The 19878-nt window shown below is 35.5% G+C and overlaps 1 protein-coding gene across 1 annotated transcript in view; it reads left to right on the forward strand.

Moving 5' to 3' along the window:
* The window catches only part of Gad1 (glutamate decarboxylase), a 243241-nt gene that overhangs the window by 155063 nt on the left and 68300 nt on the right, over positions 1-19878 (forward strand). Inside the window, exons 4-6 of the mRNA XM_081735456.1 lie at positions 14183-14301; positions 16049-16128; positions 17080-17251. Of these exons, the coding sequence (XP_081591582.1) occupies positions 14183-14301; positions 16049-16128; positions 17080-17251 (371 nt within the window). The remainder of the gene's footprint in view (positions 1-14182; positions 14302-16048; positions 16129-17079; positions 17252-19878) is intronic.

Here is a 19878-nt window from a genome sequence, read left to right on the forward strand (position 1 = left end):
TGTTGTTATTTCTTCGTTACAAAAGCTCTATTCATGGTGAATTGCTTATACATTTACAATTATTGGAAAATGAATAATTATTTTTAAACATAAAAGAATCATTACAGCTCGGTAGAATGGAGTAGTAGACACATAAAAATAGTAGGGGAATGAAAATATTGTTTATTTGTTGAGACGTGCAAACTAGATATTAGTAATAAGTGTTTATACATCCATACTCTTGTGTAGCAGAGTTCGAAGACATGTGGCTCGTGTGATTACTGATCCTGCTTTCTAAGGATGGATATAGGCATGTTGGAGCTAGTTTATTTTGAAACTTGACTCGACTAGCAAAATTTTCTCCAACTGAAGTCGAATGCATTCAAATTTTGTGTATAGTTTTAAATTTTTTTTCGGAAGAACACATGAGGACGTGAGGCACAAGAATACGAAGGATCACACACTGCACTTCAATTATATCAATAATAATAATAATAATAATAATAATAATAATAATATACAGAGGGTGCTTGAAACATTCATTAAGTCACTTTTGAAAATGAATACCAAACTTGGTGGTCAAATAAAATACTCAACTTCAAGTAGAACGATAGATCTCCGAGACAAATATAGCATAATGTCAAAAGTTTAACACATGCTTTGTTTCCGCGTGGTTCGGTTGCAAATTCGGTAGGGTTCATTGGATGTACTGATCAAAAAAACATTTTAATAAAGCCAGTACGTAACGTAGGTGATACGTTCCATTCCAGACTATTATTGCAAACTACAAGAAAGAAAGAAACGAAAAAAGGGAAAAAATGAATGAGAGCTAGTTTACTGCTAAATTTCTATGACAAACGCCCTATATTAAAAGTCCAAACTGCACCATAATGAAAAGTTACAAATGTTCAAAAGAAAAATTGGATGTTCCTTATAAATATAGCAGACCATGCATGTTTCAATTTTCAAATGTGAATAAAACATATTGAATTATAGAATAGAAACAAATATTTATCAAACTAATATAAATAAAATCTTGTTTCGAAATAACCAAGGAGGGGCCATTTTCTAGTCATCTTCGAAGATTTATCTGTTCTGAACATCCAGTGTCGATTTCATCTATTGTGGATATAACGTAATTCACACAGAATGAACACGCTAAAGCTAAAACGGATCATCGCGTCAGTTGGATGATGTTGGTTAGTTAAAAATTATCACTGGGTCGAGAATTCGAACCCGTAGTGACCCGGTGATTCGATTCAAACTCAGTAACCCACACGATAAAAGAGAGATTTTACTTATTTTCTTGTATTTAAATTGTATTTATTTCAGAGGTGACCAAGACTAGAGATGTTATCCCCAGAGCACGAAAAACACGACGCCGAAGTTCCCAGTTAATTAGATTTTCCAGACCGGGTCGATTGGGCTCTTGCTCTGTTTTACCTCTGGCATACACACATAAAGTGTGTGAGAGAGAGAAAGAGAGGGAGGGAGGGAGAAGGGAAAATTAAAAGACGATAGGGGAACTTCAAGAAAAACAGAGAGAGAGAGAGAGAGAGAGAGATAAAGACGAATATAAATAGGAAACCTACTTATCATTACAGTATATGATGAAGAACGCACACACTGTTTAGTCGGATTCTCGCCCAGATACCTTATAAGTTCTCTAAACATAGATGAATCTCTCTTTGCAGACATTATTTTATACGAAAAAATAATATTACCTGGCGCGGAATCGAACCGAGATTTTCCACTTGTAAGTCTTGGACGATACCATTACTCCACCGATTGCTCTTCCCTAACTTTGTTTAACAAATAGTGTAGTATTTCTTTCTGAGAACGATAACAAATAGTGTACACTGCAGATTAATGAAGTGTTTCGAATGACATGGTAATTTCCCTGCCCTTTCACAATCAACATTCGTAAATCGTATCTATCATGTTACAGGTGTTTGCTTCTACTTTCTTAAGGATTGCTCTAGTATGAAAAGTCGATTCTTCACGATCACTATGTAGAAAGACGAATTTGGCGTGAACAGAATTTGAACCTACGTTGGATGACTGTACTACTCGTAAGTCCACTACGTTACCCCTACGCTATCAGTTCACCTCGAAATTAACCCAGATATTACTAACTTCAGCCCTGATCTTTCTTCTGACAAACCGGCTTCTTCCTCTAAGGTTATTATTATTATTAATGCACAACGAAATTCATTTATTCGACAACCTAGAGACAAAATAGTGCCCAATAATAAACGAAATAACATACAATCCAGGAAAAATCACAGAAATAATAACATTATGCAGTAATTTCACCGTGCAAGTTCAAAAGTACGCGAATAATAATAATAAATGTTCACCTTCACAGTATAGTTGTCTATTATTATTATTATTATTATTATTAGCATCAATTACCCGCTTCGCTGGGTTAAGAAAAAAATTGCATTATGTCCCGTTAGTCAGTCAATTTTAACTACTACTAAAACGCTCCCTGATATCGGTCATTTTCGATGATTTTTATATTTCTGCCCCCTTCTCTCCATCACGTGGCGTGACTGAATTTAAATTTAAACGGAATTGAAAATGTCACTGTTCTTAGCAAGGTTATCTAAGAACTTATTATCTAGATTGTAAGAATTTATATTTGAAAGTATTGTATAACATGTTGCTTCAACTATTGTTAAAGATAATTGTGCAGGATTAACTAATATTTACGTTATTATTTCCACAGATATACCATCAACTAAATCTTTACATCGTACATGAAGGGTTACATTTTCAATCTTAACTTTATATGAAGTATTTTCGGCAGACATTAAAAAAAAGTATTTTTACTACGATGTAATTTTAAATGTACATTTACTTTATTAGGTAGCGTACAATCTAAAGTAATAATATCAGTGTGAAGATGTATATACGTTTCAGACGAGTTACTATTTCTTACCTTATTACTTCGTTTATTAAAACCTTTATTAGTATTATATAAAGCATTAAATTTGTTTGACTAGCATCATCAGAATTATTTAATAATGTTTCAATGTATGCGCGATAAGGATAGGAATCTGAGGAAGGACTAACTAATTTATTATTTAATGAAAAATCAATTTGATTAGATATCGAATATAAGAAATCATTCATTGGTACAACATCATCATTATCTAAATTTCGTCATCGAGTTTTACAAACTTACATCGTACATAATACTAAAGATATGCAGAATCAGTAACTTTAGCTGCTTCACGTGGAAGTACAAATTCAATAGGTCCTTCTGATGTGAATGTTGAAATTAGGCTGTATTCTGTATTTATACATTCTTCATTATAAGCATATTGGAACAGAAAATAAATACATTTGTACAGCATTGTGTACTTTTTAAACTTCGTAAAGACGTTACGAGAAGATCTCTTTATACTTACGTTTTGCTGGTAGTCCAGAATCAAGAGCTTTACGTTTATGTGACCCTCCCTTACCGCTTCCAGTTAACAACTAAGCAACGTTCTTCATAAACTTTGGTCTTTAATGTATTGCCAGTTTCTTATACTTGTGCACGAACAGCTTCTTTAAACGGACGGCCTTCGAATACATTAGCCGCAACTTGAATTTCCGATTCTAATGCTTGATGACCTATAGCTTAGGGATGCATTCGAGTCGAGTCGAGTCGAGATTTAAGCCTGTCTCGACTCGTCTCGAGAAAATGTTGTCTCGACTCGTGTCTCGACTCGAAAATATGTTTCTGTCTCGACTCGTGTATCGACTCGACAGTTTCTGTCTCGACTCGACTCGAATTCGAGTCGAGACGTCTCGAAATTCGAGTCGAGACAAAATGTACGAGTTAAAATATACGCACACATCAGCCAGACCATCATGACTACCTACCTAATTTTCAGTATGTCGACTTTTGGCATGGATAAAAACGGCGACACGTCTTGGCATACACGCAATGATCCTTGATAGGTCGCTGGAGAGAGCTGGCACCACATGTGCTCACTCAGCTCACCTAATTCCCGTAAATTCCGGGAAGGGGGGCGATGTGTTCTGACGTGACGTTCAATCACATCCCACAAGGGACATCACTCAAATGTCCGGCTCCAATTTCAATGAAACTTTTTTTGCTGATAGAAGGCATGTATGCATCATTACTTGTGATGAGAAATTTTTGCCATGGTGCATGTTTTCTATTTTTTTAAAAATAACTTTTAAGAGTTGTGATGTGGTTATTAGAGATTACTACAGAAATCCCTTACTACCCTTTGTAAACGGAGCGTTAATGGAGAAAAGTGAAGAAAAACCAAGTGGATACATATAAGTCCTGGGGGGAAGTCGTATGGTAGATATGACCTTGATGGCAGCCATCTTGAAATTCGCCATTTTGAATTAAGGTCAAATTTTCAAAATGGGAATAGGGTAATATGATACATAATTTCAGGCTAGAATTTAATTAGAAAAATAATGGTGAGGTTAGTTTTAAGATACACCCATTTGGGGGAAAGTTACAGGCATATTAATTGTTCTTACTTACTGTGTGCGTAAGTCCCTTCTTACTTTCGTCTCAAGACCTGTAAATCGATCGCAACGGCAGAGCCCGGTTTCGCACTAGTGTTTAGAAATCTTTAAACTCACTTGAGGCAATATTTGAGGATTATTGTATTGTATTTTGCCTTTAATTAAATTTGAACGCACTTCATGATCTTGTGTAAAGTATCACTAAAAGAGAATTTCTGTCTTTATGGAGAATGTAAGCATAGCAATTATAAAAGGTGAGTAAGGTGCGTATGTATTTATAAGAAAGTTTATTTTACGAGTCTTTTGTGGTTCCGTCAACCTATTCTTTAGTTGTTTTTTATTTTCAAAATACTCATATCTCATAAATAAAAGAGCTATTATAAAATCTCTTACCACTATTCTTTAATACTTATAAAATTTTATTTATTGTAAAAGCACTGGCGAGATATTTCTTATCGCCCACTAAAATTATGGTGGAGCTCCTTCGTGGCTAACGGTTAGCATACTTGCCTTTGGCGTGGGAAACCTGGCCTTGATTCCCGGTGGGAGTTCATGTGGTTCGGATTCCACGTTAATCAGTAGGTCCACGTCTCACATAGCCTCGCTGCTGAACGGGACGTTAAACTCAGAATCAATTCAACTCAAAATTATGGTTTTGACTTTATTATGATGTCATTAGTTTAAACGCCCAACTGCCCAGTAATTATAAACATTGACTACATTATAAAATTGTAATTTGTGACGACTAAAATATCAGAAATTAAAGATTATTCTTTGGGTTTTGAAACATTTTGAAAAACGTGAAAAACTGGTACTGCACCGATACAACACACCTTTTGGATTTGTCATTGTGTAAAGTGATACAAACTAAAGAAGAATTACAACTTCATGAAGTTGTATTAGGACTTATTATTTAGAAATAAACACCAAATAAGTGTAATAGTTCATATCCGTATCAAATACCAAGTTTATGATGAATCAACTACACAAAGTAGGATCCAAAAACGCTCATTGCAATTTGTTCCATCCTTCAGTCGAACCAGGAACTGAAACATAAAGAGTGACATTTTCTTTTTAAAGATACTTTGTCCAGCTAACAAGTAAGGGACCATATGGTTGTCGCGCAAATCAGATGCAGACATACGCCATCTGAGTGAGCATGAAAAGATATGGAGAACACAGAAATTTAAGGTGCTAAGGGCCATAGGGAGCGGAGCGAGGAAGGGGGAAACATTGAATGTCAGCAAAATTGAAGAAAGTCAGGAATGACGGGAAAAGTTAATTTCTTGCAAACAGGGAAAGAAAGTCAACCAAAAGAAAGAAACTAAACATAACAAGGGCATCAAGGACGAAGAAAGATCATAATCAGGGTTGCCATCCGGACCCCAGTGTTGCCAGCTCTGCATAACATTGATATGCAAAATATCGCACACTATAGCAATTCATGCACAAGGAAAAATATTAGTAACACAAAAGACAATTGAAAAGACTCTGTACACGTGCGTGAAAAGGTTTAACGATAGTCGTGAGTGAATAATGTACATGAGGGAGGACAAATATAGACATGAAAATGAAGGGGGTACACATGATAACACAGAAACGAAAGTGTTTGGGAGCATCGTTCCATCATGGTGATGATGATCGTTCATCACAGATACATTAGTGTTCTCCAGTATTAATGTGTGGCAACGTGAGAACTTTCTCCGCCTTCAGTCATTTGTTCATTACCAGTTTTCCTCTAGGCGATTCCAAAAGATGATATCCTTTGCGTTTTTCAAATGTGGCTACTCCAATGAACATCCTGGACAGTTTGAAACACCTTCCGTATATTGCTTTGAAAAAGGACTCACAGAGGAATGCTGTAGAGACGCGTGTGACCAGCTTGCTTTTATCCGCTGTGCTGACTGCGAGAAATGTTTGTGTGTTGACCACGCATTCATTCGTGATCTTCACATCAACTGCAATTAAACTACAAATGGTGCGTACTGTTCTCTATTTTTCTCCATTTGTATTCACGCGGGTGTAATATTCACTCACGACTATGTTAAACCTTTTTACGCACGTGTACAGAGTCTTTTTAATTGTCTTTTGCGTTACTAATATTTTTCCTTGTGCATGAATTACTATACTGTGCTATATCTTCCATATCAATGTTATGCAAAGCTGGCAACACTGCGGTCCGGATGACAACCCTGATTATGATCTTTCTTCGTCCTTGATGCCCTTGTTATGTTTAGTTTCTTTCTTTTGGTTGACTTTCTTTCCTTGTTTGCAAAAAATTAACTTTTCCCGACATTCCTGACTTTCTCCAATTTTGCCGACATTCAATGTTTCCTCTTTCCTTGCTCCGCTCCCTATGGCCCTTAGCACCTTAAATTTCTGTGTTCTCCATATCTTTTCATGCTCAATCAGATGGCGTATGTCTGCATCTGATTTGCGCGACAACCATATGATCCCTTACTTGTAAGTATTGTGAAGGTTTATGTCAGTAGAAGGAATTGCACTCCATTATACAAGCGCAATTTCACAACTTTATGTACACATTACTAAATATCGAACACCCTTGTTGATATGATTAGCGTACGCGTCTTTGGTGCGGGAGACCTAGGTTCGATTTCCGATGGGAACTCCTGTGGTTCTTAACCCACGTTAATTTGTAAGTTCACGTCTCATATAGCCTTGATGCTGAAAGGGACACTAAACTCTAATCTAATACTAAATACAAATATTTAAAGAAAAATGATGACGCACCAAGATGACGTGAATTTGGCTATCAAATCCATTTTGTGTTTTCAGTTTGTATTTTTTCTAGGCATCCTTTCAAAAGACAGTGATGCAAATTTCGTAACTGCGAATTCCTGTTAGAAGCCATGAAATTATCCGATTAGATGCAAAATTTCCCGTCCACTAAACTAGATACCGTAAATTTACAATATCTAACAATAAATAATTTTGAAACATATCGCTTTCGAGGGAAAAAATGAAGTGAAATCTTTGAGTTTTACGTCCAACGGTTATGCCGGTTAGGCTAAAGGAGAGGGGTGATGATGAGAAATTAGTGAAATCGTGGAATGAAGAAAGTGGGAGGAACGGAAGAACCCGGAGGAAACCCACGCACACGGTGTTTGTCCACCACAAAGTTCACTGGGTGCGAGCTGGGATCGAACCAGGGTCCCCAAGCACCAGAGGTGAACGATCTACCACTGAGCCACCGCGGCCCCGCTTTAGAGGGGCCATGACGTATAGTTGAACTCATTCTCGTAGTATGAAAGGCATTATTTATAATTATGCATGATAGGATCACAAACAAAATTTAAAAATATTATGTGCACTTTCTTTTAACAAACATTATATTGTCTTTTATGGTGTGGAAGGGAATGTTATGTTCGAAAAAAAGTCCTTAACACGATTCTTGTTGCTACACACTGCATGTTCCTAGCCACAGAAAAGATGCAGCGATAGGTAGGCTATTTTTCAATTGCTTTACATTAGCTTGATGTTTCAAGTCTTTTGTGTGTTTCTGAAGTTCACTTTTACCACAAAAGAGCTCAATATTAACATGTCTTACATAGCTTTGGTTCGATTCTCAACACGGACTGCAAATACCCGTTAAATTGTGCATCCGAGAGGCACTCTTTGTTAAACCGCGCTTATCACCGCTCATCTTAATAATATATATAACTTCACCGCGAAGCAAATGTTGCATTTCTCTCTTTCATCCTAACACAAAACAAAACTAACCACAGCTGTGACACGAAGGAGCTATTTCGAAAAGAAACAAGCTGTGCTTCATAGAGATGTGTACCAAATGATAGAAGTTTAAGTATTTTTTTCTTTCCTGTTTATTGATATCAGTTGGTGTTCTTAATGAGTTTACTCATTAGTTTAGAAAGAGTATATATAGAATTTGGACATATGTTGTACGTATTCTCCTGAGAAATTGATGAGACCAGAAAAATTATATGGACAGATGGAATAGGTTTAAGCGCATCTACGTGACTTTATCAAATATTTATTCTCCATAATGGTACCACGCGGAAAACTTGGTATAGGCCTACTTTTATCTTTGCCTCCCTCTGTTAGCTGTTTTGTATCATATATATCGGATGGTTTTGATATTTCTTCTGATCATTAAAACAACAATGGTACCTGTGTGCGTGCAGAAATGCAAAAGCACAAGGTAACTTCCTATTTGTTTTGGAAACAACAAACCCATTTCACGTGTGCGAGAGAAATTGAGCACAGCGAGATCGGGTGTTTACTCACGGTCAGTTCGCAGGAGGAGTCCATGGTAAAAGATTTGACTATCTCGAAAACACTCGCAAAACCTTACAAATACAAAAGACTGCGCTTCAAAGAAAGTTTAGACACAGATGTTTCAATTTTCTTTTAGCATCTTTCTTCAGCAAAAGAGTCGGTTCATTGTATTCGAAAAAGGAAAGGGAGAAAGGGTGAATTTATATTTTATGTTGGGGGTAACGTTGTAAGTAGTATAAACAATACATACCGCTTCCGACTCTGTACTGAAGCACTTCCTTTAGCGGTATATCACTAGATCTATCCTGACCCTCATCCCACCTCAAGTTGTAAAGTAGAAAGGGACAGAAGTATTCAACATGACTGCACACTTGAGTTTCAGTTCACAATACTAAAACCAGTGAGCAAGTAAACAGTCTTTTGTAGGATCGTGTTTTACTTCTTGAATTTATTTTTGAACATTTTTGTGAATTCAACAACAGAACGCAGTAGAAATACGGACTAGTTTTTACTCCAACCATTACTTTCGCTCCAACCCAGGGATGCCACATTTATGATTTCGTACTAGATTTAGTGATTTTACTATTGAACTAGTGATCTAGTACGTACTTTGGGTAAATAGGCACATTCTAGTGATTTTTTTGCATTTTTGTTTCTGATGCAAACAAATGAGAAGGAAATGGTTCTTAAAATAAAAGGAAGAAGTATATTGCACTTCAAAACAAATGTAGAAACCTTAAATTATTTTTTCTTTTCCCTCTGACTGAATGAAACCCCTGCTGTGTCACGACCTTAGGTAAACAACGGCTATCTTTGGTCCGCTACCTCCTTTTGTTAGCCGACATGAGATGGGTTACTTTTTTTTCTGGAAGAAAGTGAAGAAATAATTATCCAGTACATTTACGTTTTGTCAGGCACACAGGCGCAGTCTGTACTTGTTTCCTAACGAATTTTAGCAACATAACATAAATGAAACATATGTACCAGAAAATAGAGGCAGTACAAACGGAAATTTTCATCTGTGACACATTTGATGAGAAATATAGTTAGATGTCACGTGCAAGCACTCTAAACATGTCCTATCCTGTAATTCTATTCGTATGTTTATGTAGGTGAGACTGAGAAATCAAGAAACAATAATAACTGGTTTTCTTCCAGGGGAAAAATCTAAACGTGAAGGGGTTTTACACTGGGACTTTAATTGCGTCCTTTGTACAAGATTAACAAGTAATAGCAATATTTTAATTTATTTTAGTTCTTGGGGAGAGGAAGATGGAAGCGAACCCTCGTAAGGACCTCTGCAAGGAAACATGAATACTATCCGCCACTGTTTGTTACATTACACAAACTAGTTTTATATATATATATTGAGTTTTAGTCAGGGTTTTCATTCTGCAGGAGAGGGGGGGGGATAGTAATACCTGACGAATATTTTCTATTCTCAGAGTGTTGCAATGATAGCATTTCCTCCATTATAACTTGGCCAAGCTAGTTGCATTATATGTAAGGATTAAGTTAGCCTAAAAAGCTTAAATTTCTTTGGCTGTTTTACTCTGTAGCCATGTTTCTCATTTTCGGTCTACGGGACTCTGTGTCCGGAAATTTTCGATGGCTTCCAAGTCGGAAAATAAGTGTATCAAAGGCATATATATTATATCTATGGTTATATGAGGCATAGATCTACAGTTTACCGGTGACCGTGGGATACCGGTAACAACTTCATGAGCTTCCACCGTAAATCGAACCAGAGTCTCCCCGATCAAGGCGTATGTGTTAACCATACAGCCACGAGGAAATTCACATAAGCACACACATATATATATTGTTGAGTTGATTTTGACTTTACCGTCTCTTTCAGCAGCGAGGATATATGAAATGTAGACCTACTGATTAACGTGGAATCCGAACTACATGAGCTCGCGACGGGAATTGAACCCGAGTCTTCCACGGCAAAGACGCGTACACTAGCCGCGGAGTTCACACACACACACAGAATCAGAGTCTTCACACACCAAGGGTGAGAGCTGTGCCACTGAGTCACAGCTGCCACGGGGCTAGGTCGAGTCCACTTTACGTTCATACTTTCTTAGTACATAAATGTTACGATTATGAAATAGATTTTCCTTAATGAGCTGCATAAAAACAAAAGCTTTCGAAATGCATTAAACAATTAGCTCGATTTGAGTGTGAACTTAGTTATATCAGAGTGTAAATACGGATACGCAAGAAAGCTCGAAAACTTAATACACTATTTCTCCTATATAGTCAGCATGTATCAAGCAATCGTTCAGCTTTCATTTGAGAGGATGGAAATCGAAGGCCCCTGAACAACTATGTTACTAATGTGCGGAATGTATTTATCTTACAGTGAACTGCTTTGATGCCAAGTGGCCTAACTCCAAAATTGAAATTTTCCAGGAGTGAAAGTTGAAGTTCAATATCTCATGAACAATCCATATTTCTTTTATGTTGGGAACCAAAACCATAACTACTGTATGTAGTTCATTGTTTTATAACTTAGTGTTTACAAAAATCCTTTAAAAAATACCTATTCATAGAAGTGAATGGTACTTATCTGTACTAGTTCTTGGCATCGAAGCAGTCCATTTATTGTAATACTAGCTTAATATACCCATTCTTCGCATGGGGGCTGTATTTGGAAGTCAACACCTGTGGAAGTATCACCATTCATTTCAGTGACCGCGAAAACTATGGATTTGACACTAGTATCAATCAATATGGGCTATTTATACATGTCTCGGTATTCCTCACCCGCTGACACCCGGCCCGCATACAGTAGTAGCTGAATTTGCAAGTCATCGCTGATGGAAGTGTCACCATTGATCTCAGCGACTGTGAAAACTATGGATTTGACACTAATGTCGATCAATTTGGATCACTTTTAGTACATGTCTCGCTAAACGCCACCTTGAGACCCCCTGGTTCCAATTTTAACAAAAACGCTTCGCCTTAGACTGGGACCTGGACCAAGGTACCCGTGACCAAATTTTGGGAACTCTCGGTTCACTCGTCTGGTCCCCAGGTAGCACACAGACAGACAGACAAACACACAAACAAACTCTTTATTTTATTTATATTAGATAAGATATACTATGTAAAATAGTCTCGTATCATAATATGTGATGTACAACAAATGTTACATTATATATTATCCGTAGCTCGTGATATGCTGCAACATATTAAAGCCTCAGAATAGTTGGGCAAGCGAATAATCCAGAAGTTACGTAACCCTATTGCGTTCATGGGAACGAAAACACAATAATTATAACTAGGCTAAATTACTATAGACTATCAACTGCTCATTCAGAGAATTTATGAAGTTCACTTTATCGCAATAGTTTTATACAAACTAGATTTAGACTACTGATAATAGTTTTATACAAACTAGATAATCAATTATTATTATTATTATCATTATATTTGCAGTACAACCAAATACAACGACATTAACTATTAGTTCTAATTAACTGAATTGAGCTGAAAATTAAATCTTGATCTTTAAAGATTAACTATTAATTTTATGCGTTCTGTACCTTTCTGAAGGAATAAAAGCTGGGATTGGTTTCAAGGCTGTTTCTGAGTGAATACTTTCCTCAAAATAATATTAAAAATTATAGAAAGATTTTCGAGACATTCGAGTCGAGTCGAGATTTTTAAGAGCCGTCTCGACTCGACTCGTGTCTCGACTCGAAAATTCGAGTCGAGAAATACGTTTGTCTCGACTCGTCTCGAATTTTACAAAGTGTGTCTCGACTCGAATCTCGACTCGAATTCGAGTCGAGTCGAGTCGAGATTCGAGACATGTCTCGACTCGAGCGCATCCCTACTATAGCTTTAAAACCTTGTTTAGGAAATGGTAATACAAATTTTATTAACCCTTTAAAGAAACCCTTATACCGTGTCCCTTTGAAATAATTGTCCTTTAAAGTAAGGTATTCACGACCTCGTTGATAATATATACATTTCGAGATCATGTTGTTTTGTTTAAGAACAGAGTGTTTAAAATGAATTGCTTGGATCAATGTCCTAGAACGAAATTGGAAATCTTGTCCTTCGCGATCTTTTAGTAGTATTTCAATAATGTTAAAATGTTAAAATGGTAAATAATGACAATCTTGAAATGTTATTCTTGTAACTTTACCACATTTAATATTGTATGTTGTTGATATACGTAATAATGGTGTTTCTGTATCACCTTAAAATTGATATTGTATAGTATTCATATAAATAAAAATTTGATGTGGATATCCAATATATGTATATAGTTGTTTAAATCCATAAGGTTGTGCAACAAATTTTGTATTTTCACTAAATCCTAATTGTAATGCTAAGATTGGTGATAATGTTTCTAATTCAACACATTTATCACATTTACTATATACAATATTTGATGCAATAAATTATATTTTCTCCTTCTGGAACATTACAACATATTAATGGTACGTGTACTTCACTTACAAATACACAGTAGTCAAGTTGAGACAAACGAATATTGTTTTAATTGATTAATAAAGTGTTTTATCCAACGCCCTTCTCTATTTCTTCGGATATTTCGCATCTAATAACATCATCCGCAAATAGAAAACTCCATAGTAGTCTACTTTTTACCTCCCTCGTTAACACATTCATTACATAATTAAACAAATATAGACTGAATTGTCCGTGATGCAAACTAATTTCCACAAGAAAACCTTCTGCCATTCCCAAACTACTCTTCATTTGAGTCTCCGCTACTTCACACATATCGTTTACCAGCCGTGCATATTTCTCAGAGACTTTCTTCTTTCTCGCGTATAACTTTCGTTCTTGTCTGAGCACTCTGTCGATACCTTTTTTCAAGTATATGTGAACGACGTGTAACTTCCCTTGCATTTTCCTGCATAGCTCCATCAACTGCCTTGATGCAAATATCACCTTGTTGATCCTCTTACTGGCATGAAACCAAACTGTTCCTCTCCAACAGTCTTCTGTTGTCACATGCTTTCTCCAACTATTTTTTTCCCAGACCTTCATAGTATGAGACATTAATTTCCCATGTTATTTCGACAATTTTGCACTTCACTTTTACCTTTATAAATTGGTACAAATATACATTTCCTTCATTCATGCGGTATCTTCTCTGCTTCCAAACTTTTTCATGAGATCCCATTAAGATATCTATTCTTCTTTGCCCAGGCTTCTCCAAACCTTTACAAGGATTTGATCATCACCTACTACTTTCCTGCTTTTCATTTTCCTAATTCCATTTTCCACTTGTATCCTGCATTGGTTATGAGGTATAACAAAGTCTATAACTTTAATTTCAAATATCTTTCAATTAATGCATTCAAAATTGTACGTCTTTCTTGTAATAATAATAACAATAATATATTCAGAAATCACTTTTTTCCTTTAACTCTTATAACTTTTTCCTTTCTACCAGGTGGTTCGATATCTAACTTATATGCCTTTTTGGCCGCCAGACATAAGATGTTCCCCGGATACAAAGAGAAGGGTCTCCATTCCATCAACGGCCAATTAGTTTTGTATACTTCAGATCAGGTGAGGATACATAGTAGTTTATTAGGAATAATTAGATTCTTGAATAAGTGTATGTGTTTAAAGTGGTCTTAGAATTTAAATTAGTAATCAAAGTGGTTTTTCTCAGTCATCATAGGAAAAATTAAATTTAATGCAGTGTAGCAGAAGAAATTCCATTTTCGTTAACACAAAATTATGGTGTTAAAAGTAGATTTAGTCATTCTCACAATCTTAGCTGGATCTTTTTATTTGAATGAATGAAAGTTAAAATGGTGTAAGTCATATTTTCTTGTCTAACTAACAGCGCTTTTCTGAAAAACAAAACAGCTGTTTCCTTTATCACAGAACTTCAATAATCATCTGTTGAAATCAGCCATCTTCAGAGTGAAACTGTGATCTACTTCACATTTCTGTTAACAGGTTGACTTACCTAGATCTCGTTTTGTGTCTACTGATAAACCATTTCTCTGACAAAGTGATATACACCACTATTAACCTTCACTCGTCCATTCAGTGAAGAATATGAAAGAAAACACTCTGGTTAAGATTATGAGGAATTGATTATAGCCAACTAAATGGCACATGTTCAACATCCAATATTATTATTTCTGACTTTTAAAACTAACGTTCTCTGCATCTCATTTCAAGTAGCTCTTTATACTTCACAAGTTGCGTAAGCACCGAAACCCTGTTTATCTACTCAATTACTACTCGTACTAAAGATCCCAGTTTCTAACGTTTTACTAGTTTAGAAAATGGCTTGTTACACGCCCTAAGTTTTGCATAATTATTCAAATACATTACTTTGAAAAATTTACAAAAAATCCAAAGCACATAGAAAGTAATTCGTATTCATTAAGTATCATTGTAAATTACTTAGTGTCGGAAGAATATTCACGACTATCACAACCACTGCGGTGAATTAAGTCGGCATGACTGTATGAGAGATCACAGAATTTCCTGATACTTCTTTCAGAAAAATAGCATTCATTTTCCTTTTTTTCTTATTCACATCTTAATAACTCAAAAAGCCATATTCTCTAGAGAAAATTTGTTCATTCTCATTATACAGATATTTTCACATCACTTGCATACTTTATGAAAAGAATGAAATGAGTTTTAGAAAAAGTTTGGAACTGTTTATGAAAGAATTTTCCAGTCACACGAAAGTATCAAGAATTAATTGCTGAGATCAATTTTTTAATAGTGTACATTTTTCATGTACTTTACTTCATTAAAATTGAAGTAACTATTTTTAAATTTCAATTACTATCAATATTATATTACAAAGACATAATTGTATCAATAATAAAATAACTATAAACAAATATTTTAAGTGAAAATCCGATTGACGTAATTTCAGTGTTCGTACTAAAAAGAATAGCTTTGAGGTCAGTTTATTACAGTATATTCTACAGAAAGGTTTAATTTTATCAGAACTCCCTAGTGGACAGATGTTAACATACCCGAGTTTGACTCCAGATAGAAGCTCATGTGATTCGAATTTCACGTTAAGCTGTAGTTTCACATCTTATATAGCCTTGTAGATGGAAGTGGACAGTAAACCCAAAACTAGCAAAACAAGTTTAACTTAACTCAAACAGTATATTTCCATCTACGCTTTTATTTGACGTTCACAGTCTGTAAAAAGTTTATGTTTACAGTGCTTATGTTATCGTTTATCTGCTTATGTTAATTCTGAATATTATACCAGTTTGCTTTTACTATTTCCATTTAATATTTTTTCAATTAAATTTGATTTCCACAGTGCCATTATTCCATAAAGAGCTGTGCCGCTGTCTGTGGTTTGGGAACAGATCATTGTGTTGAAGTCCCATCAGATGAAAGGTTAGTGTATTCATATTTCAATGTATGGTAATAATTCCTGAGTTTTATCTGTTTCTTTTCCCCCAAGGCAGGTTCTAGACATGGAGAATGTATATGGGAAAAAGAGGAGGACTTGTCTTTGACAGTCCAGAAGTTTTACAAAAGAATATAAAGAAAAGTTAATGAGTACAGGAGGATGAAAATAACTAGGTGTCTTCTTCATTACTTCTATTTATATTTATTACTTTGGACTGCCTCTATCCGTACACAGAGAGCACTCGTATTGCACGTTTTTACATTTCCTTTTCATTTGTACTTCATATATCATTGTACCTTTGTCTATTAAAATAAATAGTTTTATTGTATTTATTTCGTAAGTACTTATCGGAATTTTTCTCAGTTTTTAATGTGCTAATTAAATGGGGTAAGGTCTATATCACATTTCATTTAATTCCAAGGAAATGAAACTATTTTTGCCGGTACACTATTTCATATAACTAATACATACAGGGTTTTCGTGTGCACGGTTAAGAACGCGTAAGAGATTAATCTACTCACAGAAACATGAAATAAATTCCAGAAAATATTTATTTGTAAACTCTTAGTTTCATAGTTACAGGCTGCGAAAGCATGGGAAAATGAGTTTTAGGGAAGTATATCTCTAAACCTATCAGCTATTGAGCTCAGACGGCATGTTATCGTCTTAGGCTTGTGATATGCTCTATTCAAAAATGTATGATTCAGAATCTTTTAGGGCCGGCGCAAAGGACATCACCACACGAAGTAAGGGGTTCCCGGGTACTCAGTTGGGTTAGATAGTTTCTATTCATGATATATGGAACGATGTCTCAGCAGATAACAAAAGTTCGTTGAAAGAATATCGATATCTTAATCCGAATCAAGATGGCGAAAGATTTTTGGTGTGTTGTGCGTGGTTGAATATCTTTTTCAGACATACTTTATACGTTTCAGGGGCCGAATGATTCCCTCCGAATTGGAGCGCCTTATAATAGAAAGGAAGTCAAAGGGCCATATACCATTCTTCGTCAACGTGACGGCAGGGACCACTGTTCTCGGAGCCTTCGACCCCATCGAGCCAATTGCTGACATCTGCGAGAAGTATGGACTGTGGCTACACGTCGATGTAAGTATTATATGCGTTTACTCTTATGTGTATAGGTAGGAGGATCACATCGATGGTTTAGTACAGACAAAGATAGATAATTTCCCTAACACTCACTCACCGTCAGTCTCAATCACTATTTTTCGCTCGATCTCATCCTTATTTTCAACAAACACTGTCACCTTTAAATATTGAAGTTGTCGCTCTCCTTGGGATTAAATTGAGGTTTTCACTTTGTAAAATACCCATGCTAGCCCTCACCTTCATGTCATGAATGATGAGGTATGAATGGGAACAAAGTCAGTTAAAAGTGCTCATATTTAAGCAGGGATGAATTCATTAGAGGGGGTTTTCGTTGGGAAATTATTGAACATCTGAATTAGATGGTTGTATGAGAAAATCTCTTCCTCTTTCAAAGGATTCATGTAACCCTGCGGGTGAAAAAAAAATTTAAACCAGAATAACTTTTCGAAATTCATGGAGGATTATATCTTTAATACGTCCAGAAAATTGTATTCAAATCGATCAGAAAACTTATGAATGGGGGTTTCCGCTAATACTTCGGGCATTATTTATTCCCGGTAGGTTCCAAACATATCAGCTACATACGAAACTTACAGAGGTAATGTTTTGTATTGGTTTATAAACATTATAATTAACAGATGGAGGAAAGTGATCCCGAAAAGCCGACCCCAAGTAACTGCGAAAAAGGTTTACAAGATGAAGAGGGAATTGAAATTTTTGTTTAAATTTCCGAAAGAAAAAACTTTAAAGAGCAAATTGGTGAAAGATAAGGTATGTAAGAAAATGTATTTACAAAAAAAACGCATATTGACCTATGCTTTATTTACTTAGCAGACGTATTGTTTTCATTGAAAGTAATATAAAACGAGTATGGATACATTGGCGTTCCCAAAACTATAAAATCAGATAATTTCTTTCCGATGTTTGCTGAAAATAATTCTCAACTGGTTAATACATTTTAACATATTCAAATTCTTCTCATTTTCTCTCATTCAGCTAAATAGAGATTTCTCTGTGCTATAAAATGAAGTTCAAGTTTCCTTCAAATATAAACGATGGCCTATTAAGTATTTTCTTGTAGTGGAAGCACTCAGTCACAGAATACCAATTAAGGTTTCCAGATAGCATTTATAAATCGTCAGTGTCACCCGTTTGAAACATATAAGAGGAACTGCACCTCGACTAGTAAGGGCACAATGGAGATAAAAGAATCTAAGGTTTCGTTTGTGAATCGTAGGATATTTCTGTACTAAATAACCAACTAACTCTATGGCGTATGGATCCCAGAAGTTCAATGCCGTGCTCGGAAATGCTTTTGTCATTAGACAACTGGATCTAGTTTCTAATTTGTATTCCTATTTCTGCAAGATCCATCTAATATTGTCTTCCCATCTGCGCATCCTAAGTCTTCCTAATGGTAGTTTTCCAATTAAACTTACAGTTAAAACTTTGAAAGCGTTCCTACTTTCTTCTATTCTGGGAACATGACCTGACCACCTGAGCGTCCTGAAATTGATGACCCTAACAATGTTTCGTAAACGGTATAAATTATGCAGTTCCTCGTTATGAAGTTTCCACCATTCCTCATTCCCATTCCTCTTGGGTTCGAATATTCGTCTTATGATCTTGTTCTCAAATATTTTCAGTCTACGTTTTTTCCTCAGAGTAAGCGACTATGTTCTGCAACCATGCAGCACAACAATTATGATTACCGTTCTTCTGTATATTTTAAGCTCAAATTTCTCGAAAGGATTCGCGACGACAAGAGATATTGAACTGAATAATAACACGAATTCCTTGCTTTTAGTCGACGTTTAATTTTTTTGTGAATATGGTTTTGATCTGTTAATATTGATCCTAGATATTTGAAAGTATCCACTTTGTCGAAAGTACTATTTGATATTTTGACGCATCCATAATTACCAGTATTTTCTATACTTGATTGATTTGATTTTTTTTAGTTTGACGTCCCTTTCAGCAGTGAGGCTATATGAGACGTGAACCAACTGATTAACGTGGAATCCGAACCGCATGAGCTCCCGCCAAAAAATGTCTCGGGGTACTATCGAATGTAATAGTATGTAGAGCCGTCTTTGCTACTTTTAGCCTATTGATTTATATGGAGAATTGTTTTCCTACTTTCTTTAAGGTAAGTGTAAAGAATCGAGTATAATCAACAGATGGCAACACTTATCCCCTATCTTAACCTTATTTTGTAGAAAGTGACAATATTCAAAATAATTCAATCAAATTAAAGAGAAAATTAGAGAATAACCCGTGCACTTTTTGATTATTTCTGATTTATTCATTGTTCAGAGCAGTTAATTTAACTCTATAGATCCACGCTTCTAGCAATAAAACTTCCTCAACAATGAAACGAACAAAATATCACAAAAGTGCAAGGATTATTCTTTAGTCACTGATTCAATTTGTCTTCGGAGAAAGCTGGAATATTCTTTTCTTTAATTCGATTCAATTTGTCTTCGGAGAAAGCTGGAATATTCTTCTCTTTAATTCGATTCAATTATTTTGAATATTGTCACTTCCTACAAAATACATTGTTAAGATAAGGGATATGTGCTGCCATCTGTTGGTGATTAGCGGTCTTTTAAACTCGCCTTAAA

Source organism: Thermobia domestica, chromosome 13 (assembly GCF_964235325.1).
Source record: "Thermobia domestica chromosome 13, izTheDome1.hap1.1, whole genome shotgun sequence".
Taxonomy (NCBI): Eukaryota; Metazoa; Arthropoda; class Insecta; order Zygentoma; family Lepismatidae; genus Thermobia; species Thermobia domestica.